General features: G+C 38.5%; 1 protein-coding gene across 1 annotated transcript in view; it reads left to right on the top strand.

The window, feature by feature from the left end:
- TRAF3 (TNF receptor associated factor 3) overlaps positions 1–19686 on the top strand; it is a 793845-nt gene that overhangs the window by 584481 nt on the left and 189678 nt on the right. The window contains exons 5-6 of the mRNA XM_044074528.1: positions 10524–10691; positions 11069–11149. Of these exons, the coding sequence (XP_043930463.1) occupies positions 10524–10691; positions 11069–11149 (249 nt within the window). The remainder of the gene's footprint in view (positions 1–10523; positions 10692–11068; positions 11150–19686) is intronic.

Raw genomic sequence — 19686 nt, 5'->3', positions numbered from 1 at the left:
GGAGTTTCAAACCCTATACCCTTGACACAAAAAACAGTGCAGGCACCATAACTCTTTAAACTGAGAAGTTAGAGTAGTGTAGTGTTTTTTTTTACATAATAATAAGTATTGGACACTAATGTCTGGCATTATTTACTGACTGCAACAGACTGTGAATTACAAGGGACAGGACATGCATAAGAGACAAAAACAGAAGATGGTTGAGAGGGATGGGGGCTTGCGCATGTTGCAGGGGCTGCAGAGCATAGCAGGGAGGAACACTTTAAATGAAACCAAGGAGAATATTTAAACTATTAAGTGTACCTAAAAAGCTACTGGAGAACAGGTCTAGCATCATGATACACTTTGCGAATTATTTAAAAGGACAGGAACAAAAATAAGCATATCCATTGTAGATGGGTAAGACGTATGTTGGTGTATGTGTTTATGAATGCGTCTGTGTGTGTGTGTGCGTAGGGGATACTGAGTGGGGGAGGGGTGTTTCTGCCCACGCAGTGCATGGGCAACCAATATTGACTCTCCCAGGAAAGGTCTAATTTGCAATATGTTGCAGTAACAATATAACCTAAGCAAAAGGGAGATTCAGAAACATACAAATCAGCTAATAATAAAGTCTTTCCTTATTGTGGCTAACATGTATCTGAATCACAATGTCCCACATCATTAAAACTGTCCCTTTTGGTTGCAGCTCTTACCACTTGCAGTAAGTTTCTTTCTGAATCCCCAACAAAGTCTGAATCTCTGCTGTGTGTGATATGGCTGCACCATTTTATTGTAATATTGACAGTTCTGTGAGTATTCTTTCTGTTTATTTCTCTCAAAATCATATTTTACTTGAAAGAAATATCTACTTACATGATGTTTTCACAACTACATGTTATAAATACGTTCAATGTTTGTTGGTATTTCCAATGAAAAAAATTTGTACAAAACCTGAATGTGCAGACTAACCTGGCATATGATATTTCCTTAAAGTTTATCTGTCTATTTGTTTATATATTTACCAGAAAGGTCTAACTGGGTACAGGTTCAAATATTAGTTAGGTACATGAGATGTTTGAGAAGTAAAAGAGTAAGGTGAGAACATAACATGATAGTGAGGGTAATGAGGTGGGTAACAACATTTTAGGAGGAATGTATAGTGGTACAGGTGCAGTGGAATTAATTGTGTCAAAAGGTTTTTCCACATCTAAACATATGAAGACAGTCTCCTTTTTATTTGTCATTATATCCATTAATGTTATCTTTGGTATGTCTCATTTATTTTTGAAACCATTTCAAGCAGTATTTACTAAATTAGAGGTAAACTCATTCATTCTGTTGTCTAAAATTGACATAAAAATTTTGTAAGCAACATTTTATAATCAGATTGGCCTATATGCAGAATAGTTTCTCTTTCAGAATATTTTAGTTGATAGTCAAACAGAACAAATGACACCACCATCTTGGAATTACTGAATGATCACTGTGATTCAAAAAGAAAGTAATGTTTACAAATAACACCACCATCTTGGAATTACTCAGTGATCACTCTGATTCAAAAAGAAAATAATGATGTTCTTCGTGTTTCACTGTTATATTATTAGGGCTGAAAGTGATTATAATACTATTTGTGAATGGTTAAAAAGAATAAAGATTGAGTGTAAGGTGGTAGTGGGAAAAAAGGATGATAGTAGGTTAATTCGTTGATTAATATGAAATGGTTTATTGGCTATATTTACTGCAGTTTGGAGATGTAAGGGGGTGGAGACAGATTTAAATTTGGACTTAGTAGGAGTAGGTGGGATTTGGGGGTGGAGTAGCAAGACCCACTCAGAGCACAGAAGCTGGCTGTTTCTTTGGTAAGGAAAAAACATCATTTTTATTTTTTCTGAAAAGAGAATTCTGCCCAAAATTATAACCAAATAATAGAGTTATATAAAAATAATGAAGAAGGTGGTAGACTCTGTGCTAACTATGAAAATACATGCAGCTTTGTTCTATATTTGTATTTACTGAGAGCCAGAGGTATATTTTAGAGTATAAGGGATTGAGACAAACTTTTAGTACTTTAGACTTGCACAGGGTTATAATTTTAGCTAGGCAGGTGAAGTTTTAGGCAAGATAGGGGCAGACTGAATAAAAAGATAACCTACACCAGTACAAATTTTAAAAGCACAGTTATGGATTCTACAGAGGTTCTGGTTACTGTAGAATGCAAGAAAAATATTTCTTTTCAGTTTACTGGAGCTGTCTGGAGTTGCACATGAATGTCTTCCGTATGTAGTTTGGGAATAACAGAACTATAGAGAAGAGAGAGAGAATGATTTGTAAACCATAGCATAAATAATATGGAGAGCTTAGCATAAATTATTGATGAAAAGTAGTTAATATTAAGAATCCAGATAATTTGTAGAAGGATGAGACGGAAGCAGAGTAGATAAATTTAGCAGTGGGTTTCTACATAACATTGACTACAGTGCCAATAGTAACTAATCACCATGTGTATTCTATTTCTTATTTGTAGACACCATTGAACATCTGTAGCATAACTGATAACGTGTTAGCTTTTCTTCTTAGTCCTTTCACAAATGGGCTCTGCCAGTAACCCCCCCCCCCCCACTTTTGGGTGTGTGTGTGTGTGTGTGTGTGTGTGTGTGTGTGTGTGTGTGTGTGTGTGATAATCTTGCATTATCATTTAATGGAGACACAACAAGTTTCATATATTATGTTGATTATCATTTGTTATTAATGATTTCTTTTAGAACTGTTGCTCTACATGCTTTTTACCTTTATTTCAATGTAGACTTTCAAGTGATGTTTTATGGTAAGATTGTTTGAAAGAAGAAGAGGAGGTATAGTGAGAAATATCTTCTTTTTAACTGATTCCTGTTTCCTTGTATTTGAATAGCAGAGGCAAAACTGCTTGGAACTTTTTCTTATCGTATTTTTGTATGCATAATATCTGTTTTGAACAAAGGCAGGAGTGCTATAAAAATGAAACTTGAACAGCCACTGAAAGTCAACAGTGATATAATTGTTTCTGTGCAAATATAGAACGTATTTTAAAGTGCTTTTCCCCTTTGTGTATGCTACTGTTATTGAATAAGTACAAAAATAAAACCAAATTAACAATTTCTCACCTTACTGGAGCTTTCCTTGAAAACAACAGAACACAGATAGAACTTGCTAGCATTTCCAGGACATTGTCAAAAGTGCTGCAAGACAATAACCTACCTCTCATTATTCTAAGAAGTTCACTTTTTTCTTTCTTTTTTTTTTTTTTAGCCATGGTTTCCACTTCATTCTCTACCATCAGTGGCTGGAATATACTGACTGCTTACATTTTTGGCTTTCAGGTTTTATGTTGTCTGTCATCCATAATCCTGCTTTGCTTCTCATGTCCTTTTATTTCATTGCTGATACTTTATTGTTTTTGAATGGCATCATAGGATCCCCTCACTTAGACTAACATAGTTTACAACTGTTTGTGTACCTGGTATGCTGTGACATTCCACCATATCTGAGGAATAAACCTAGAAGGCCTTTGACTGTAAATTGTAATATGTTGTTAGACTGCATTGCTTCACTCAGTCTTTGTTCTTCTACCATTGGATAGTTCTCTAGTTATCTTTCTAATATAACCTGTACAGTTAAAGTTAACAATACTAGGTCATTTCCTCAAACTGTTACCTGTGCTGTTCCCCAAGGCTCAGTCCTGTCTCTTAACTCTCTTCAGCTAGTTCATTAACTCCATGCCCACTGGCATTAAACTGTCCAATCTTATTCTGTACATCAGCAACCTAGTTTTCTATGAATTTGTCCCAAACCACAAAGCAATACTACATAAACCCCAGTGTATACTTGGTAAAGCTTCATTCCTGGATAGTTGGAAAAAAAATCACATTAACTGCAGCAAGACTAAATTAATACTTTTTGGCACACCTCTAAAGTTTATAAACGTGCCTCCTGTTTTGACACCTTCAATAACAAGTACATTGAGTAGTTCCTCTCCCTTAAGTACTTAGATATCTCACTGGATTCATGTCTAAACGTGTACCTGCACATCAACAATATAAAATCTAAAATTAATTCAACCCTATGTGACTGCTGCAAAATCTATCACTTCCTTTTGCCAAATGGTGGAATGATAATAATAATTGTCTTTAGGCTTTTCCCGGTTAGGGGTTGCCACAGCGGAACTCCGGTCCATTAATGATTGGCAGTGGATTTTTACGGTGCCGAGTTGCCAGCCCAACCTTCAAAGAAGGCACACCCATTCATGCTCGCACCTACCTGCATGTCTTTAACGTCACTCGACTGCAGGGAGGACATGAAGACTCCACATGGAAGGCGCTTCAGCCGAGAATCAAACAGGAGAACCTCTTGCTGTGAGGCGACAACGCTAACCGCTGCACCACTGTGGCCCTTAGCAAGAAAAAAACTACAACCGCAGTTGGAATATGGCGTACTATATTTGGCGATGTAAGGGGATGCATGTGTACTCCTCATAAAAAACTCCCAAGATCTTCAAATGCTAACAGGCTCTACCCTTTTATTCTCTTCTCACCTCAAGCTTAACACCACAGTGGGAATCTAAAACATGCCAATCATCTCCCTATAAAAAAATGCAGATCACCACCCCGTTAGCCTCACACAAGATTCCAAATGATACTTCCTTTAGTCACAGAATTTAAAATTAAATGTTCAACTTACAAAGTGAGATTCCGTACAGAGACTGCATTAGTTCTGTGAAGATCAGTCCCCACCTAATCCTCCACTGAACATACTGTCGCAGCTTCATGGCCCAAATTATAGAGCTGACTTCAGAATCCCATTTGTAATTGCCCTATATATATATATATATATATATATATATATATATATATATATATATATATTTTTTATTATTTTATTTTACATTTGTTGACCGGGCTAGTCTAGCTGGATACATTTCCATTTTCAGTAGAGGCCCGGGGAGAAAAGCTCCACATAAATTTGAACAAAAAACGTTACAATAGACAAGCAAATGGACAAAATCATCATAGATGAAAAGACAAATAAAAAATATAGTACCCAATAACAGATATATACAAAGAGAGTATCACATTTCTAAAAATAACATTAAGTAGCTGAAATAACATCAAGAACAAGGCACAAAACAGAGAGCAAAATTGATTAATAATATTAAAGAACTAATCTTAGTAACAGAAGGAGAAAGAGAAGCACTAAAATAGGAGAGGAGGAAGGAAGCAGTATAAGAAAAGAGAAGGGAAAGTTGTGAGAGATTAGCATAGAGGAAAGAAGAAACAAAATACTCTAAAAGGAGGTAGACTGAAGCAGATACAGTAAAGAGAGAGGGAAAGTAAAGTAGTAGGAAAGTGCAGAGTAGTAGGAAAGCAGAGGAGGTAAAGGATTAGTCAGGTTTTGAACAGGAACAGAGCCAGTGGCTTTGGAAGTAATCTTTGATTTTGTGTTTAAAGAGAGGCAGAGATGTAGTAAGTGTTATGTCGCTAGGAAGCAGATTCCAGTTCCTTCCTACAGTATTATTGAAGAGAGAGTCACCGGCAGAATTATAAGTCTTTGTTATAGTAGCCATAAGTTTACTGGATGAGCGAAGGGAGTTTAGGTTGTTATAAGGGATTAAAAGTTTAGAAAGAATAGGGTTTTGTTTGGTTGGTATAAGATTTTATGGGCAATAGTGAGTTGAGGGATTAACAGAAGGTTTTGTAGTTCAAGCCAGCCTAGAAGTTTCAGGTTAATACAGTGATGAGTTCTAAAAGGGTTACTAGTGGCAAAACAGGCAATGTTGTTGTAGCAAGTAGCCAGTTTGTTAAGGTTGGCTTTCTTAAGGTTAGTAAAAATTGGTGAGGCATAAAGAAGAGTAGACAAAAGATGAGAGTGGGCAATCTTGGCTCTGGATGATGATGTTAGGAAAGGTTTAATTCTATATAGGCTTCCTATTTTTCTATTGACTGTTTTAATGGTGTTGTTGATATGCTGGTCAAAGGAGAGGTTGTTATCAATTGTTATTCCTAATAATTTTGTTGTTGGATCAGGAGCAATGAGAGTGGCATTATTTGAGGAGATGGTGAAGTCCAAGGGGGTGGACCTAGTGCTAGGAGAGAAAAGGAGAAGTTTAGTTTTTTGGCATTGAGGAGGAGGTTGCGTCTGGTGAACCAAGTTTCTACAGTGTTGAAGACATTTTGAGTAATAGATGAAAGTTCATTAGGAGATGAAGCAGAGCAGATAAGGGTGGAGTCATCTGCATATTGAATGCAGGTAGATTGAGGAATTGCTAAGTGAAGATCATTGATGAACAGGGAGAAGAGAAGAGGTCCTAGAATGGAGCCCTGAGGTACACCGATGGAAACGGGTGTGAGTGAGGAAATTTGGTTTTCCCAACGAACTGCTTGCTGTCTATTGCCAAGGTAGGATGTAAACCAGTTAATGGCAAGATTATCAAAGGAGAGGGATGTAAGAGTGTTAATTAAAATGGAGTGGTTGACCATATCGAAAGCTTTAGAGAGGTCAATGAAAAGAGCAGAAGAGAGAAGGTTGTTGTTGCGGTTCCTGTTGATAGTATCTACAAATGATAGGAGAGCAGTGGTAGTACTGTGATGTGGTCTGAAACCGTGTTGACAGTTTGCTATTATGTTGTTTTGAGAGAGATGCTGTAAAAGTTGTTGGTGAATACATTTTTCCATTATTTTTGCTAAGGGAGAAAGGAGGGCAATTGGTCTATAGTTTGAGTACTCAATGGAGTTTCCACCTTTATGTAAAGGGATAATATGGGATATTTTCCAGATGTCTGGGATGGTTCCCTCTTGGATTGTCCTGTTTATAAGTATAGATACTGGATATGCAATTTCTTTGGCAGCTTTTTGGAGAAAAAGTGAAGGGAGCTTGTCAGCAGAAGGGGTACAAGGCTTCAGTTTGTGGATAAGTCTAGAGATGAAAGATGTAGGAATAGGTTGTATTTTAAAGTTATTTGAAGGGTGTCTTTGGTTTATAGGTGGGCTGGAGTTATTAGTGCTAAGTTGTTTAGCTAGTGATAGAATAGTGTCAGTAAAAAAAGAGTTGAACGCATTTGCAGTGAGGTGGGGAGTATCTGGGTCGGCATTGAGAGGTGTGGGAGTTTTGGATGTTCCTGGGAGAGGAGTCTATTTATAGATGACCAAAACTGTTTGGGGTTGTTATGATGAGTTTGTTGAAGTTTGCAGTAGTAGGTTTTTTTGTCAGTAATTATTGCTTTTTTAGTCGAGTTTCTAAGTTGGCGGAAATGAAGAAGGTCAAGGGAATTTCTATGGTTTCTCCATTTCGCCCAGACTTTATTTCTGGAGAGAATTAGCTTTTTAGTTTCTTTAGAGAGCCATGGGGCAATATTGGGTTTCATTCTGATGGTGCGTTCAGGAGCATGTTTGTTGAGAATGGATAAAGTGGTATTAAAGTATGATACTGCATTTTCAAGGGGAAGAGATTTCAGGGGGCTCCAGTTGCATTTGCTGAGTTCATTTTGAAATAGGTCTATGTTAAAATTTTTAGTAGAGCGTATTTTTTGAATGTTAGGGGGGTTTGGGAAATCAGTTCTTTCTCTAGTAATAAAGGTTAAAGCATGATCACTTATATCATCAGGCAGGGTTCCTGCTTTGTAGGCGTGTTTGATTTTGTTTATGAGTATCCAGTCTAAAATACTCTCTTTATTGTTAGGCTTGTTGATTCTAGTGGTTGAAGTAATAGTCTGGGTGAAACCATATAGGTTCATATGAGAGGAAGGATTATCTGCATTGATAGTGTTCCAGTCAACATTGATGTCACCTAGAATTATTGTTTCTTGGGGGTAAGTAGTAGATACCCAGCTGAGAAAGGGTTCTAGTATGGGTATATTGTTTCCTGGTGGTAAGTAGATGCAGATAATGTAAAGGGATTTCTTGGTGTTTATTTGGAGTTTTGTTATGATGGCTTCTACTTTGCAATCTGGGGTAGGATAGGCTGGAAGAGTAGAGATATTAAGCTGATTCTTAAAAGAATTGCTACTCCACCACCTTTACGTTTTGGTCGGTCAAGTCTTATTATGCTATATCCTTGGGGTGTGATCTCAGTGTCTTTTGTTTCTGGTTTGAGCCAGGTCTCTGAGAGGCACAGAATGTCAAACGAATGAATATCAAGGAGGGCATGTAATTGAGCTATTTTGTTATTTATACTATGAATTTTTAGGTGTCCAATAAGGAGGGAGTCATAGATTTTAGGTGAATTAGTTTTGGGAGAGGGATAAGCTGGCCCAGGATTAGGGTGGATGTCTCCATCTTGTAATGTAAGAAGATTAGGTTTAGTTATTAAATGGTTCTTTAGAAAGATTTGAAGTATTAGTTTCTTATTGGTAGGATATACATACTTAAGGTGGGAGAGTCTGTGGTATTTAGGTAAGAGATAGTTGGGGTTAAAGGTAATGTTGGAGTGTAAAATGGGAGAAGTATTTGTAAGGGTAGATGTGTGTTTATTGGGGTAGATGGAGTGGGCAGAAAGAGGGTTTTCAAAAAGGTAAGAAGGTATGCAGAGAACAGGATGGTAAGGAGTGGAATTGTAAGTGTGGGCATAGTAGGGAAGTTGGGAGGCATAGTTAGAGAGTATTATAGTAGGAGTTAAGGAAGATACTAGAAGTGGCTAAGATAGGAGAAATGATATAAAGCCTAATAGGAGAGGGAGGAGAGAAAGAGGGCCAGTAAGAGGTAGTAAGAGGGTGTAAAATGGTAGTGTAAGAGAAAAATAAAGAATAAAAATGAAGTATATGACAAATATAGAGCTGTGAGGTCAGATATAAGGGAGGGATTTTGGAAGGAATGAGGTAAGAGGGGAGGAGGTGGTAAGGGGTGTGGTTAACAGAGGAGCGGGATAAAGCAGGGTAAGATATTGGAAGAAAGAAGTAGGGGGTGTGTTCAGAGAGGTATAAGAGTAGGACCCCTGGGGGTGGGTGGGAATTGGGGGTAGGGAGAGGAGCGGAGTGAGCCCACAGGTCGAACGGAGTGGGAAAAAACAGCTGAAGGAGAGATGGGAAAGGAGGCAATCAAAAATGCAGGTAAGTAAGGTGAGAGAGGTATATAGTGAGAAAAAGAAGGTAAAGTAGAGACCAGAGTTCAGGGAGAAGATAGAGCACAGACAGGTAAAAATCAGTATGTTAACATACAGTGAAAATAGAGGAAGAGCAGGTCTAAGTTAACGAGGAAGGTAGGCAGCTTACAAGGAATAGAGCAAAGCAGAGAGATAGGGGACAGATGGAGAGTGAGGCTAGGATAGATGTGAAAAGGAATAGGAAGCCAGAGTACTATTGTAAACAGATGTAAGGGCTAGTTGGAGCCAGAAGGGAACAGCATACGAAACAACAGAAACGGAGGGGAGGGAGCTACCTATAAGATAGCGCAGATAAAAAGAGAAAGAAACGGAGAAATAAAGAATAAGACCAAGAGGGGTGTGAGGGAGAAGAGAAAATAGTTAAAAAGTAGGAGAGTAGAGCATACGAAGGGTGGGAGAGGGGGGGGCTAAGAAGGGCAGCTACTGGCTGCTAGAGACTCACACACAGGCAAACTATAAGACCCTTATAGGAATACCAGAACAGGAGCCTAATTTGCAAACAAATCTATGCCCAGAACCTACTTTCTCTACTTTTCTTTCCTTTTCTTTTCTTGGTAGAGTGTACAGTATAGGACAGGCAGTCACACACACACACACACACACACGGTATTTAGGGGAAATTAATAACACTACTTTGAAAAAAGAGCAACCTTTTTACAGAATCCACTATTACTTAATTTATGTGCAAACTTTCACTTGTATTTCCTTTCTTCGCTTATTTCTGTAATTCCAAGACACTGACATACACAAAGACTCCTTACTAACTCTTGTCTTCTGTATTCACAACTGTATTTTGATTTCTTGTTGCCTCCTCACATAAAATACCTGATATCAGTTCTATCATTTACTCTTTCAGCAGATGGTTTCTAGCCTGCACGCTGTCCTTTCTCTGTACGTGCTGCTCAATGTTCTGTATCACAAAAGAGTAGGGAGGACTAGTGTACAAGGTGGTTGAGGAAATCAAAGTCAACTTTTACCTGTGTAACTACTTCCAATGCACATATGCAAATATTTACTTATGTAGCTTATTGTATTTGTAAACCTTATAAATTATTGTAACACAACTGAAACTATATACACTCCTGTGTTTACTGTGTCTGCTTTGTAACTGCTGGATTTTCTGTTTTTGTTCCCGGATGGTGGCTGTAATGAGTCCTCCTTGGACTGGATTACTCCAGTACCTCTTTTAACTAACTAGCCAACCATTCATTTCCTTCCTGCCCTGTTCCTTAGTGTTTTCTCTGTAATTTGCCTGCTCTACTCTGAGTTCCAGTGCATGGCAGCCATTAAAACGCCACAATTTATCTTTATATAGGCTTTTGACAGGCATTGCATCATATTAACTGTAACTGTAGCCAAGAATCAGGTCACAGTAAAGATGACTTAAAAATATGTTTTTCCTATTTCCTCAATAGGAGCATTTGAAATCTGACTGCCAGTATGAAGAGCTGCCATGTCCCCGAGTAGAGTGTAAAGAAAAAGTTCTTCGGAAAGATCTGTCAGACCATATGGAAAAAATGTGTAAATATCGAGATGCTAAATGTAAATATTGTAAGGGTATTGTCCCTATGGCAGAAATTAAGGTAATGAAAATAGATTTTGTGTGTTTTGTGTATAGATGTGAGCACTGGGCTAAGATTGCACTATGTCAGATAGTGTTGATAATTTTGTTGATGACACCAGTCAGGATGAATATGTTACTCACTGACTTTAACTCATTTTTAATTAAGGAGCATGTACAATTGTCATTTAAAATTACAGAAAGTGCACAATATAAATACAGAAAAATTAATTCTTTACTGAAGACTTTGTACATAATAGTTTACTGTTGCTGAATTTAGAATATGCATACTCTTTCCTGTCTTAGAGTTGTGATTACATAATAGGTATGCTGTATAAAGTTTTACATGAATTTATTTTGCATTTATGAATTTATTTATTTGACTTCTTTTTTTTTTAGAAACATGAAGAGATAGATTGCACATCTGTATTGGTCACGTGCCCATTTCAATGTAGCATTAAAACCATCCTTAGAGGCGAGGTAAGTTGTTACAACTAGAGTAAGCTGATCTCATTATGACCACTCAGAACATTGTATAACCCTAGATTCAAAACATCAAAAAATGAATTCATTTCAAGAGAGCTTTAGTTGTGTTACTTGTTCCAGGGAACAGGTGTAACTGGTTCCCCTTCTTTAAGAGTTAATACTATAATATTTCCTTTTTTTACCTTTGACAAGAAAAGGATTGAATGGGTGTATGTGACGGCTCACGTTTTTGTCAGTTATGTTCTCACACCTACTTCAACATATGTCAGATGAGGAAAGGAGAAAGTGAGTAAGATGTTCCAGAAAACTTTGTTGTGCTGTGTGTTTGGGGGGTCTGCTGACCGTTGTCAATCTTAAAGAAGAATGAATATGCTGTAAAGGTAGAGGGTAGGTCTCTGGAAATTAAAAAAGCAGCATGTAGTGAGATGAATTAATGATCAAATAATTTATATCAGGAATACGCTGCAACCCTCTGTGGGGGAGCCACTTCATTCCATACCAAGAGGTATTTGTTGTATGCCATCTTGTGCACTGGTAGAAGGTTGTGTGGCACCTGCAAGAACTTGTTCGATATACGGGAGGTAACAACAGGTGAATTCCCTTATTCTGCATTCTGTAAAGACTGTCAATGCCCCAAAACTGCTTGGAATGATGACAGTTTGCCCTGTTAGGTAGAAAAATGTGCCATGACTCATGCTGTGCTTTGTGTAGTGGTCCATTTGAGCATTCAGTTTAGCTGAGGAAGATTTTACAAAAACTGCAGTATTTACAACCGCATGACACCCCGTCACCCCCTATTGCAAGTTGTGGAATCCTACATAGAAGATCTCTGGTAATAGAAAGTACATGTGTTATTGATGCTTACCTTTTGAGTCCCGGAGGTCCGATACCAAAATCTCTTTTGGCGAGTCAGGCAATGGCCCAGGTAATGGTCAGCTGGGTGGTTTTAGTAAAAGAATATTTCAATGGGCACATATTGTTATACCATATGGGTAAGCCAGATCTACCCTGGCTGTCATTTACTTACACTGCTGATCTTAGTTGTGGGTTTCGGATTTATCAGTGGATATACTGCACTGTATGTTTAATTCATTTTTTTGTGTCACATCACAGAACTCTCTTATTTTACCTTGAACGGCTGCAGGGCTGCTAAGACTGTATGACATCACTGAACCGAGGTACCTAGTCCTTACACTTGCCCTACTGTGTCCTTTACCACACATAAAGATATTGTAAGCAGTAAGGTGCTTATTCAATTAAAAGACACAACAAACCACAGCTCCAAATCAGATGAGACAAGGAATGCGATGCAAACTCCAAAAATTAAACTTTATTTCGGAAACCGGAAAAGTTTAATTTTTGGAGTTTGCATCGCATTCCTTGTCTCATCTGATTTGGAGCTGTGGTCTGTTGTGTCTTTGGAGGTTCTGACGTTTTATTTCTTGTGGTACTTATTCAATTAAAACTACAAGATCAGTCACCTCTACTCACCCATTGGTCATAAGACCATTCACAAAAATGCTTTAATACCCAAACTGAGATATGGCATTCCCTTTCCTATGCATTCAGTGGACAGTACTCATAAACTGTAGACTGCTGAGGAAAAATTCTGCCAATTTGTTCTGTTAGCAGACCCCCTGATGCACCATTGTAGTTTGCTAAAAAATTCCAAATGGCTGTCAGTGCCTCATAGGACTACTTTACTTCTAAATACTTTAATTTACAAGATTCTAAAGCATGTTTACTGCCCTCTTCTAAGAGTGAAGCTACGCTTATAGGACAGCCCTTATGAAATCAGAAGTTCACAGGACAGCAGTTTCTCCATTTAAAATGGTCTCCAGATTGGGACCTACTAAATGGAACTGCTTACTGAAATCAAAAACGTAGAAACCATTAAAATCTTCAAAGATGCACTTAAAAGAGAATCTCTTCACCGAATCTACTTGCTGTTGCTACTGTGACAATGGTTAGATAACTTACTACCCCATATCATAGATAATAGAATCCACTTAAGAAATGTTCTGTTTCACAATTTGGCATTATATGTGCATATATGCTTATATATTTTTATGTATGTTTGCAATGTATTTTATGCATATCTTCGCTTGTATGTTTTTTCTTCATGCTTCTCTCCATGCACTTTGGTTGGATCTGCATTGAATGTTATTACTATATGCTGAAATTTGCCAGTTAATCATATGTTCATTTATGTGATATTATTGATTAGTAATATCCTAATGTATTTTCTGCCATGGTGGTGCAGCGGTAGCGTTGTTGCTTCACAGCAAGAGGTTCTCCCGTTCGATTCTCACCTAGTGTGCAGGAAGTGCCTTCTGTGTGGAGTCTGCATGTCCTCCCCACGGGTCGAGTGGCGTTCCGAAAGACATGCGTGAATGGGCATGCCTTCGTTGAAGGTTGGGCGTCGAGCTGGCAACTCGGCACCGTGAAAATCTACTGCCGATCATTAGCGGACCGGAGTTCTGCTGTGGCGACCCCTAACAGGGAAAAGCCGAAAGACAACAACATTTTCTACTCTTTGAGCTCAGGTTGTAGCTGAAAAGGTTTAATAGACCTTCCCACTTAGCTGTTGAATAAATAGTATTAAATGAGTAGAACTGTTAGGCACAGGGAAACATTCATTAACTTTATGCAAATGCCATTCCAGTCCCTCGCCTCACCCAGTTGTGTGGTTATAAATTGATTCCTTTGGTTTCTTCCTGCTGCACAGAAGAGCACTCAGTAAAATTTATCAGGAGGAAGACAGACAACTGATTTCAAAACAGATGAACAGTCTAACAGAGAAGATCAAGGCCGTCCAGCATGTGCCTTACACAGACCGACTAAAATCCCGGTCACTATATTCCATATCGTATAGACGTCTAAGGGGAGACTGGCCTACAGAGCAACCCAAGACCCAAACCTAATGAACTTACTACATATGCATAAATCAAATGGGTCTAGTGCTACCCCTTCCAAGGACTTAAATATGATCTGCAACTTAAATAGGACATGCTGGAGGGACAGATTTATCTCCCAGCAGCTGCCATGTCTTTGGAACACGTTACCAATTCATGTGAAACAGAGCACCTCTGTGACACTGTTCAGGAGGAACCTGAATGAGTGGATGGGGTGCAGTCATCATTAAGTGCAGTTTTGGGTATTGACTAGTATCTCTACAGTATTACATTGGGTTGAAACGGCTAGGCTTAAAATGACCTCTGGGTCGATAGTCTGGTAATCTCCTATGATCCTATGAAATTTGGGAGCTGTATATTGGTTGAAAAACTGGATACAAAACAAGGATCACTGGAAAGGGTATTTCCATTCCATGATGTACTGTTGGATTTGATTGTAGTAAGCATCACAGGTGCAGGGCAGACTCACATGGGTAGTGGAGGGTGAAACCTCTTCCACAGAAAAACAACTTGAAAAAAATATTCCCGTGGAGATATTTGGCCAATTTTTTTGGCTGCTTTGTCTGTTTGAGAAAGTGATTTTTGTCTCTTTGTTGTAGTTCCAGAATTCTCAGGTAGAAATTATTTTTTGAGAGTTTTCTCAAAAGCATCATAAATGGAGGATACAGTCACATGGGCAGTAGAGAGTGAAACGTCTTCCACAGAAAAACAACTTGAAGAAAATGTTTCCAGAGGAAAAACTTTGCCAAAATTATGGCTGCCTTATTTATTTGGGAATTGTTAGGTAGAAAATATCTGTGTTTTTCATTGATCTTGTTGTCTTAAATATTTATAATCTTTTTTTATTGTGGTTTCCAAGTTGTGTCTTTTTTGAGAAACAGCTCTTTCCTTCTGGTATGCTTCTAAGGGGCCTTATTTTTTTAGAGCTTTCATGTTACGAGATGCAAATTTTCTTAAAGCTTTAATGACAGCATCAAATGATGCAAAGCTGCTATTTTTTAGTGATGGTAAAATTATGAAAATCAGAGGTTCATTCATCAGGGCTGCTCATTATCATCTTCAGCTTTTCTTCTGAAGATTAAAGGTAGGAGAAGACAGGAGGAATGCTGATAGCACTGGAGAGAGAGAGAAAGTACGGCATAGAGGAAAGGGTCAGGACATTGTTCTGCCTCCCCCACTAACTTCATCCATTCTATGGTCATTACAGAATTCCCATAGATCTGTTAATGGTTCATAGTGGCCAGTATCTGAGAAAGCATGGTTCAAGCCAGGGATTGTACCTTAGCATTTTCGACTCTATGATGATCACTGTGAATGAGTCATAAATGTCTCGCCTCCCCTTTTTCAGTTTCTGAAATGTAAAGGGTACACTCTGAACACCAGGTCGCCGAATGCTTTCCTTCCCCTACCTCATCTCCAGGACTTTAGCTTTTTCTTTCACCCAGTCTAATTGGGCACTGAAGGCTGTCTTCCTTTTATGATGTTTGCATCATAAAAGCCTCACTCACCTGTGGACACGCACTCACGCTCATATATATAATACATACATATAAATATATATATATATATATATATATATATATATATATATATATATATGTGTGTGTGTATATGTGTGTGTGTGTGTGTGTGTATATATATATATATATATATATATATATATATATATATATATATATATATATATACATATATATATATATATATATATATATATATATATATAGGTTTACTATCAAAATCTGGAAATGAAATTGTACATTTAATCATACTGATATAATGTCGAGAATAAAAATGGTTTTACGTTCCAATTCCAAAACATGTTAAAACTGAGTGTTGGATATTCAATGTTTTGAAAATATTCGAGGCCTGGATTAACAACGACCACCACCAGTACTGTTAGCTAACAGGGTGCTGGCAGAAATTGGGCTACTGTTGGCCGAAGGAGAAGAGGAGGGGAAGGCATGCGAAGGCAGGAAAGAGAGGAGGAAGGTTAGGAGTGTAGTAGTGAGGGTAGAACTTTGAATGTTGGCAGTATGACTGGTATAGGGAGAGGTAGCTGATATGATGGAGAGAAGGAAGGTTGATATATTGTGCATGCAAGAGACCAGATGGAAGGTAAGTAAGGTCAGGTGTATAGGAGGCGGTATCAAATTGTTCTGTCATGGTGTGGAAGGTAGGAGAAATGGGGTAGGCGTTACCTAAAGGAACAGTATGCCAAGAGTGTTTTGGAGGTGAAGAGAGTGTCTGATAAAGTGATGTTTATGAAGCTTGAAATTGATGGTGTAATGATGAATGTTGTTAGTGCATATGCTCCACAAGTTGGTACGATGGATGAGAAAGAAAAATTTTGGAGTGAATTGGATGAAGTGGTGGTGAGTGTACCCAAGGGTGTGAGACTAGTGATTGGAGCGGACCTCGATGGGCATGTCGGGGAAGTGAACAGAGGGGATGAGGAAGTGATGGGTAGGTATGGTGTTAAGGAGAGGAATGCAGAAGGTCAGATGATTGTGGATTTTGTGAAAAGGATGGACATGGATGTGGTGAATACGTATTTAAGAAGAGGGAGGAGCATAGGGTGACGTACAAGAGTGGAGGAAGATGCACACAGGTGGATTATATCCTATGTAGGAGGGCCAGTCTGAAGGAGATTGGAGACTGTAAAGTGGTGACAGGGGAAAGTGTAGTTAAGCAGCATAGAATGGTGGTCTGTAGGATGACGTTGGTGATCAAGAAGAGGAGGAGGAGTGTGAAAGCAGTGCCAAGGATTAAATGGTGGAAGTTAAAAAAGGGTGATTGTGAGGTGGAGTTCAGGAAGAGTTAAGACAAGCACTGGGAGGCAGTGAAGAGTTGCCGAATAGCTGAGTAACTACAGCAGAGCTAGTAAGGAGACTGCTAGAAATGTGCTTGGTGTGACATCTGGACAGAGGAAGGATGACAAGGAGGCGTGGTGGTGAAATGAGGAAGTACAGGAGAGTATACAGAGGAAGAGGCTGGTGAAGAAGAAGTGGGATTGTCAAAGAGATGAAGAAAGTAGACATGAGTATAAGGAGATGAGACGCATGGCAGAGAGAGAGGTGGCGATGGCTAAGGATAAGGTATATGGAGAGTTGTATGAGAGATTGGACTAAAGAGGGAGAAAAGGACCTGTACCGATTGGCTAGACAAAGGGACAGAGCTGGGAAAGATGTGCAGCAGGTAAGGGTGATAAAGGATAGTGAGGGAAACGTACTCACAAGTGAGGAGAGTGTGCTGAGTAGATGGAAAAACTTTAATTCAACCCTATGTGACTGCTGCAAAATCCTATCACTTCCTTTTGCCAAATGGTGGAATGATAATAATAATTGTCTTTAGGCTTTTCAGGTTAGGGGTTGCCACAGCGGAACTCCGGTCCATTAATGATTGGCAGTGGATTTTACGGTGCGAGTTGCCAGCAACCTTCAAAGAAGGCACACCCATTCATGCTCGCACCTACCTGCATGTCTTTAACGTCACTCGACTGCAGGGAGGACATGAAGACTCCACATGGAAGGCGCTTCAGCCGAGAATCAAATGGGAGAACCTCTTGCTGTGTGGCGACAAGCTAACCGCTGCACCACTGCGGCCCTTAGCAAGAAAAAAACTACAACCGCAGTTGGAATATGGCGTACTATATTTGGCGATGTAAGGGGATGCATGTGTACTCCTCATAAAAAACTCCCAAGATCTTCAAATGCTAACAGGCTCTACCCTTTTATTCTCTTCTCACCTCAAGCTTAACACCACAGTGGGAATCTAAAACATGCCAATCATCTCCCTATAAAAAAATGCAGATCACCACCCCGTTAGCCTCACACAAGATTCCAAATGATACTTCCTTTAGTCACAGAATTTAAAATTAAATGTTCAACTTACAAAGTGAGATTCCGTACAGAGACTGCATTAGTTCTGTGAAGATCAGTCCCCACCTAATCCTCCACTGAACATACTGTCGCAGCTTCATGGCCCAAATTATAGAGCTGACTTCAGAATCCCATTTGTAATTGCCCTATATATATATATATATATATATATATATATATATATATATATATATATATTTTATTATTTTATTTTACATTTGTTGACCGGGCTAGTCTAGCTGGATACATTTCCATTTTCAGTAGAGGCCCGGGGAGAAAAGCTCCACATAAATTTGAACAAAAAACGTTACAATAGACAAGCAAATGGACAAAATCATCATAGATGAAAAGACAAATAAAAATATAGTACCCAATAACAGATATATACAAAGAGGTATCACATTTCTAAAAAATAACATTAAGTAGCTGAAATAACACATCAAGAACAAGGCACAAAACAGAGCAAAATTGATTAATAATATTAAAGAACTAATCTTAGTAACAGAGGAGAAAGAGAAGCACTAAAATAGGAGAGGAGGAAGGAAGCAGTATAAGAAAAGAGAAGGAAAGTTGTGAGAGATTAGCATAGAGGAAAGAAGAAACAAAATACTCTAAAAGGAGGTAGACTGAAGCGAGATACAGTAAAGAGAGAGGGAAAGTAAAGTAGTAGGAAAGTGCAGAGTAGTAGGAAAGCATGAGGAGGTGAGTAAAAGGATTAGTCAGGTTTTGAACAGGAACAGAGCCAGTGGCTTTGGAAGTAATCTTTGATTTTGTGTTTAAAGAGAGGCAGAGATGTAGTAAGTGTTATGTGCTAGGAAGCAGATTCCAGTTCCTTCCTACAGTATTATTGAAGAGAGAGTCACCGGCAGAATTATAAGTCTTTGTTATAGTAGCCATAAGTTTACTGGATGAGCGAAGGAGTTTAGGTTGTTATAAGGGATTAAAAAGTTTAGAAAGAATAGGGTTTTGTTTGGTTGGTATAAGATTTTATGGGCAATAGTGAGTTGAGGGATTAACAGAAGGTTTTGTAGTTCAAGCCAGCCTAGAAGTTTCAGGTTAATACAGTGATGAGTTCTAAAAAGGGTTACTAGTGGCAAAGCAGGCAATGTTGTTGTAGCAAGTAGCCAGTTTGTTAAGGTTGGCTTTCTTAAGGTTAGTAAAAGTGGTGAGGCATAAAGAAGAGTAGACAAAAGATGAGAGTGGGCAATCTTGGCTCTGGATGATGATGTTAGGAAAGGTTTAATTCTATATAGGCTTCCTATTTTTCTATTGACTGTTTTAATGGTGTTGTTGATATGCTGGTCAAAGGAGAGGTTGTTTATCAATTGTTATTCCTAATAATTTTGTTGTTGGATCAGGAGCAATGAGAGTGGCATTATTTGAGGAGATGGTGAGGTCAAGGGGTGGACCTAGTGCTAGGAGAGAAAGGAGAAGTTTAGTTTTTTGGCATTGAGGAGGAGGTTGCGTCTGGTGAACCAAGTTTCTACAGTGTTGAAGACATTTTGAGTAATAGATGAAAGTTCATTAGGAGATGAAGCAGAGCAGATAAGGGTGGAGTCATCTGCATATTGAATGCAGGTAGATTGAGGAATACTAAGTGAAGATCATTGATGAACAGGGAGAAGAGAAGAGGTCCTAGAATGGAGCCCTGAGGTACACGATGGAAGCAGGTGTGAGTGAGGAAATTTGGTTTTCCCAACGAACTGCTTGCTGTCTATTGCCAAGGTAGGATGTA

The sequence above is a fragment of the Protopterus annectens genome, chromosome 6.part0, assembly GCF_019279795.1.
Source record: "Protopterus annectens isolate FY-2018-M chromosome 6.part0, PAN1.0, whole genome shotgun sequence".
Taxonomy (NCBI): domain Eukaryota; kingdom Metazoa; phylum Chordata; order Ceratodontiformes; family Protopteridae; genus Protopterus; species Protopterus annectens.
The sequence above is the reverse complement of the archived record's forward strand: the minus strand, read 5'-3'. Positions and strand labels throughout refer to the sequence as shown.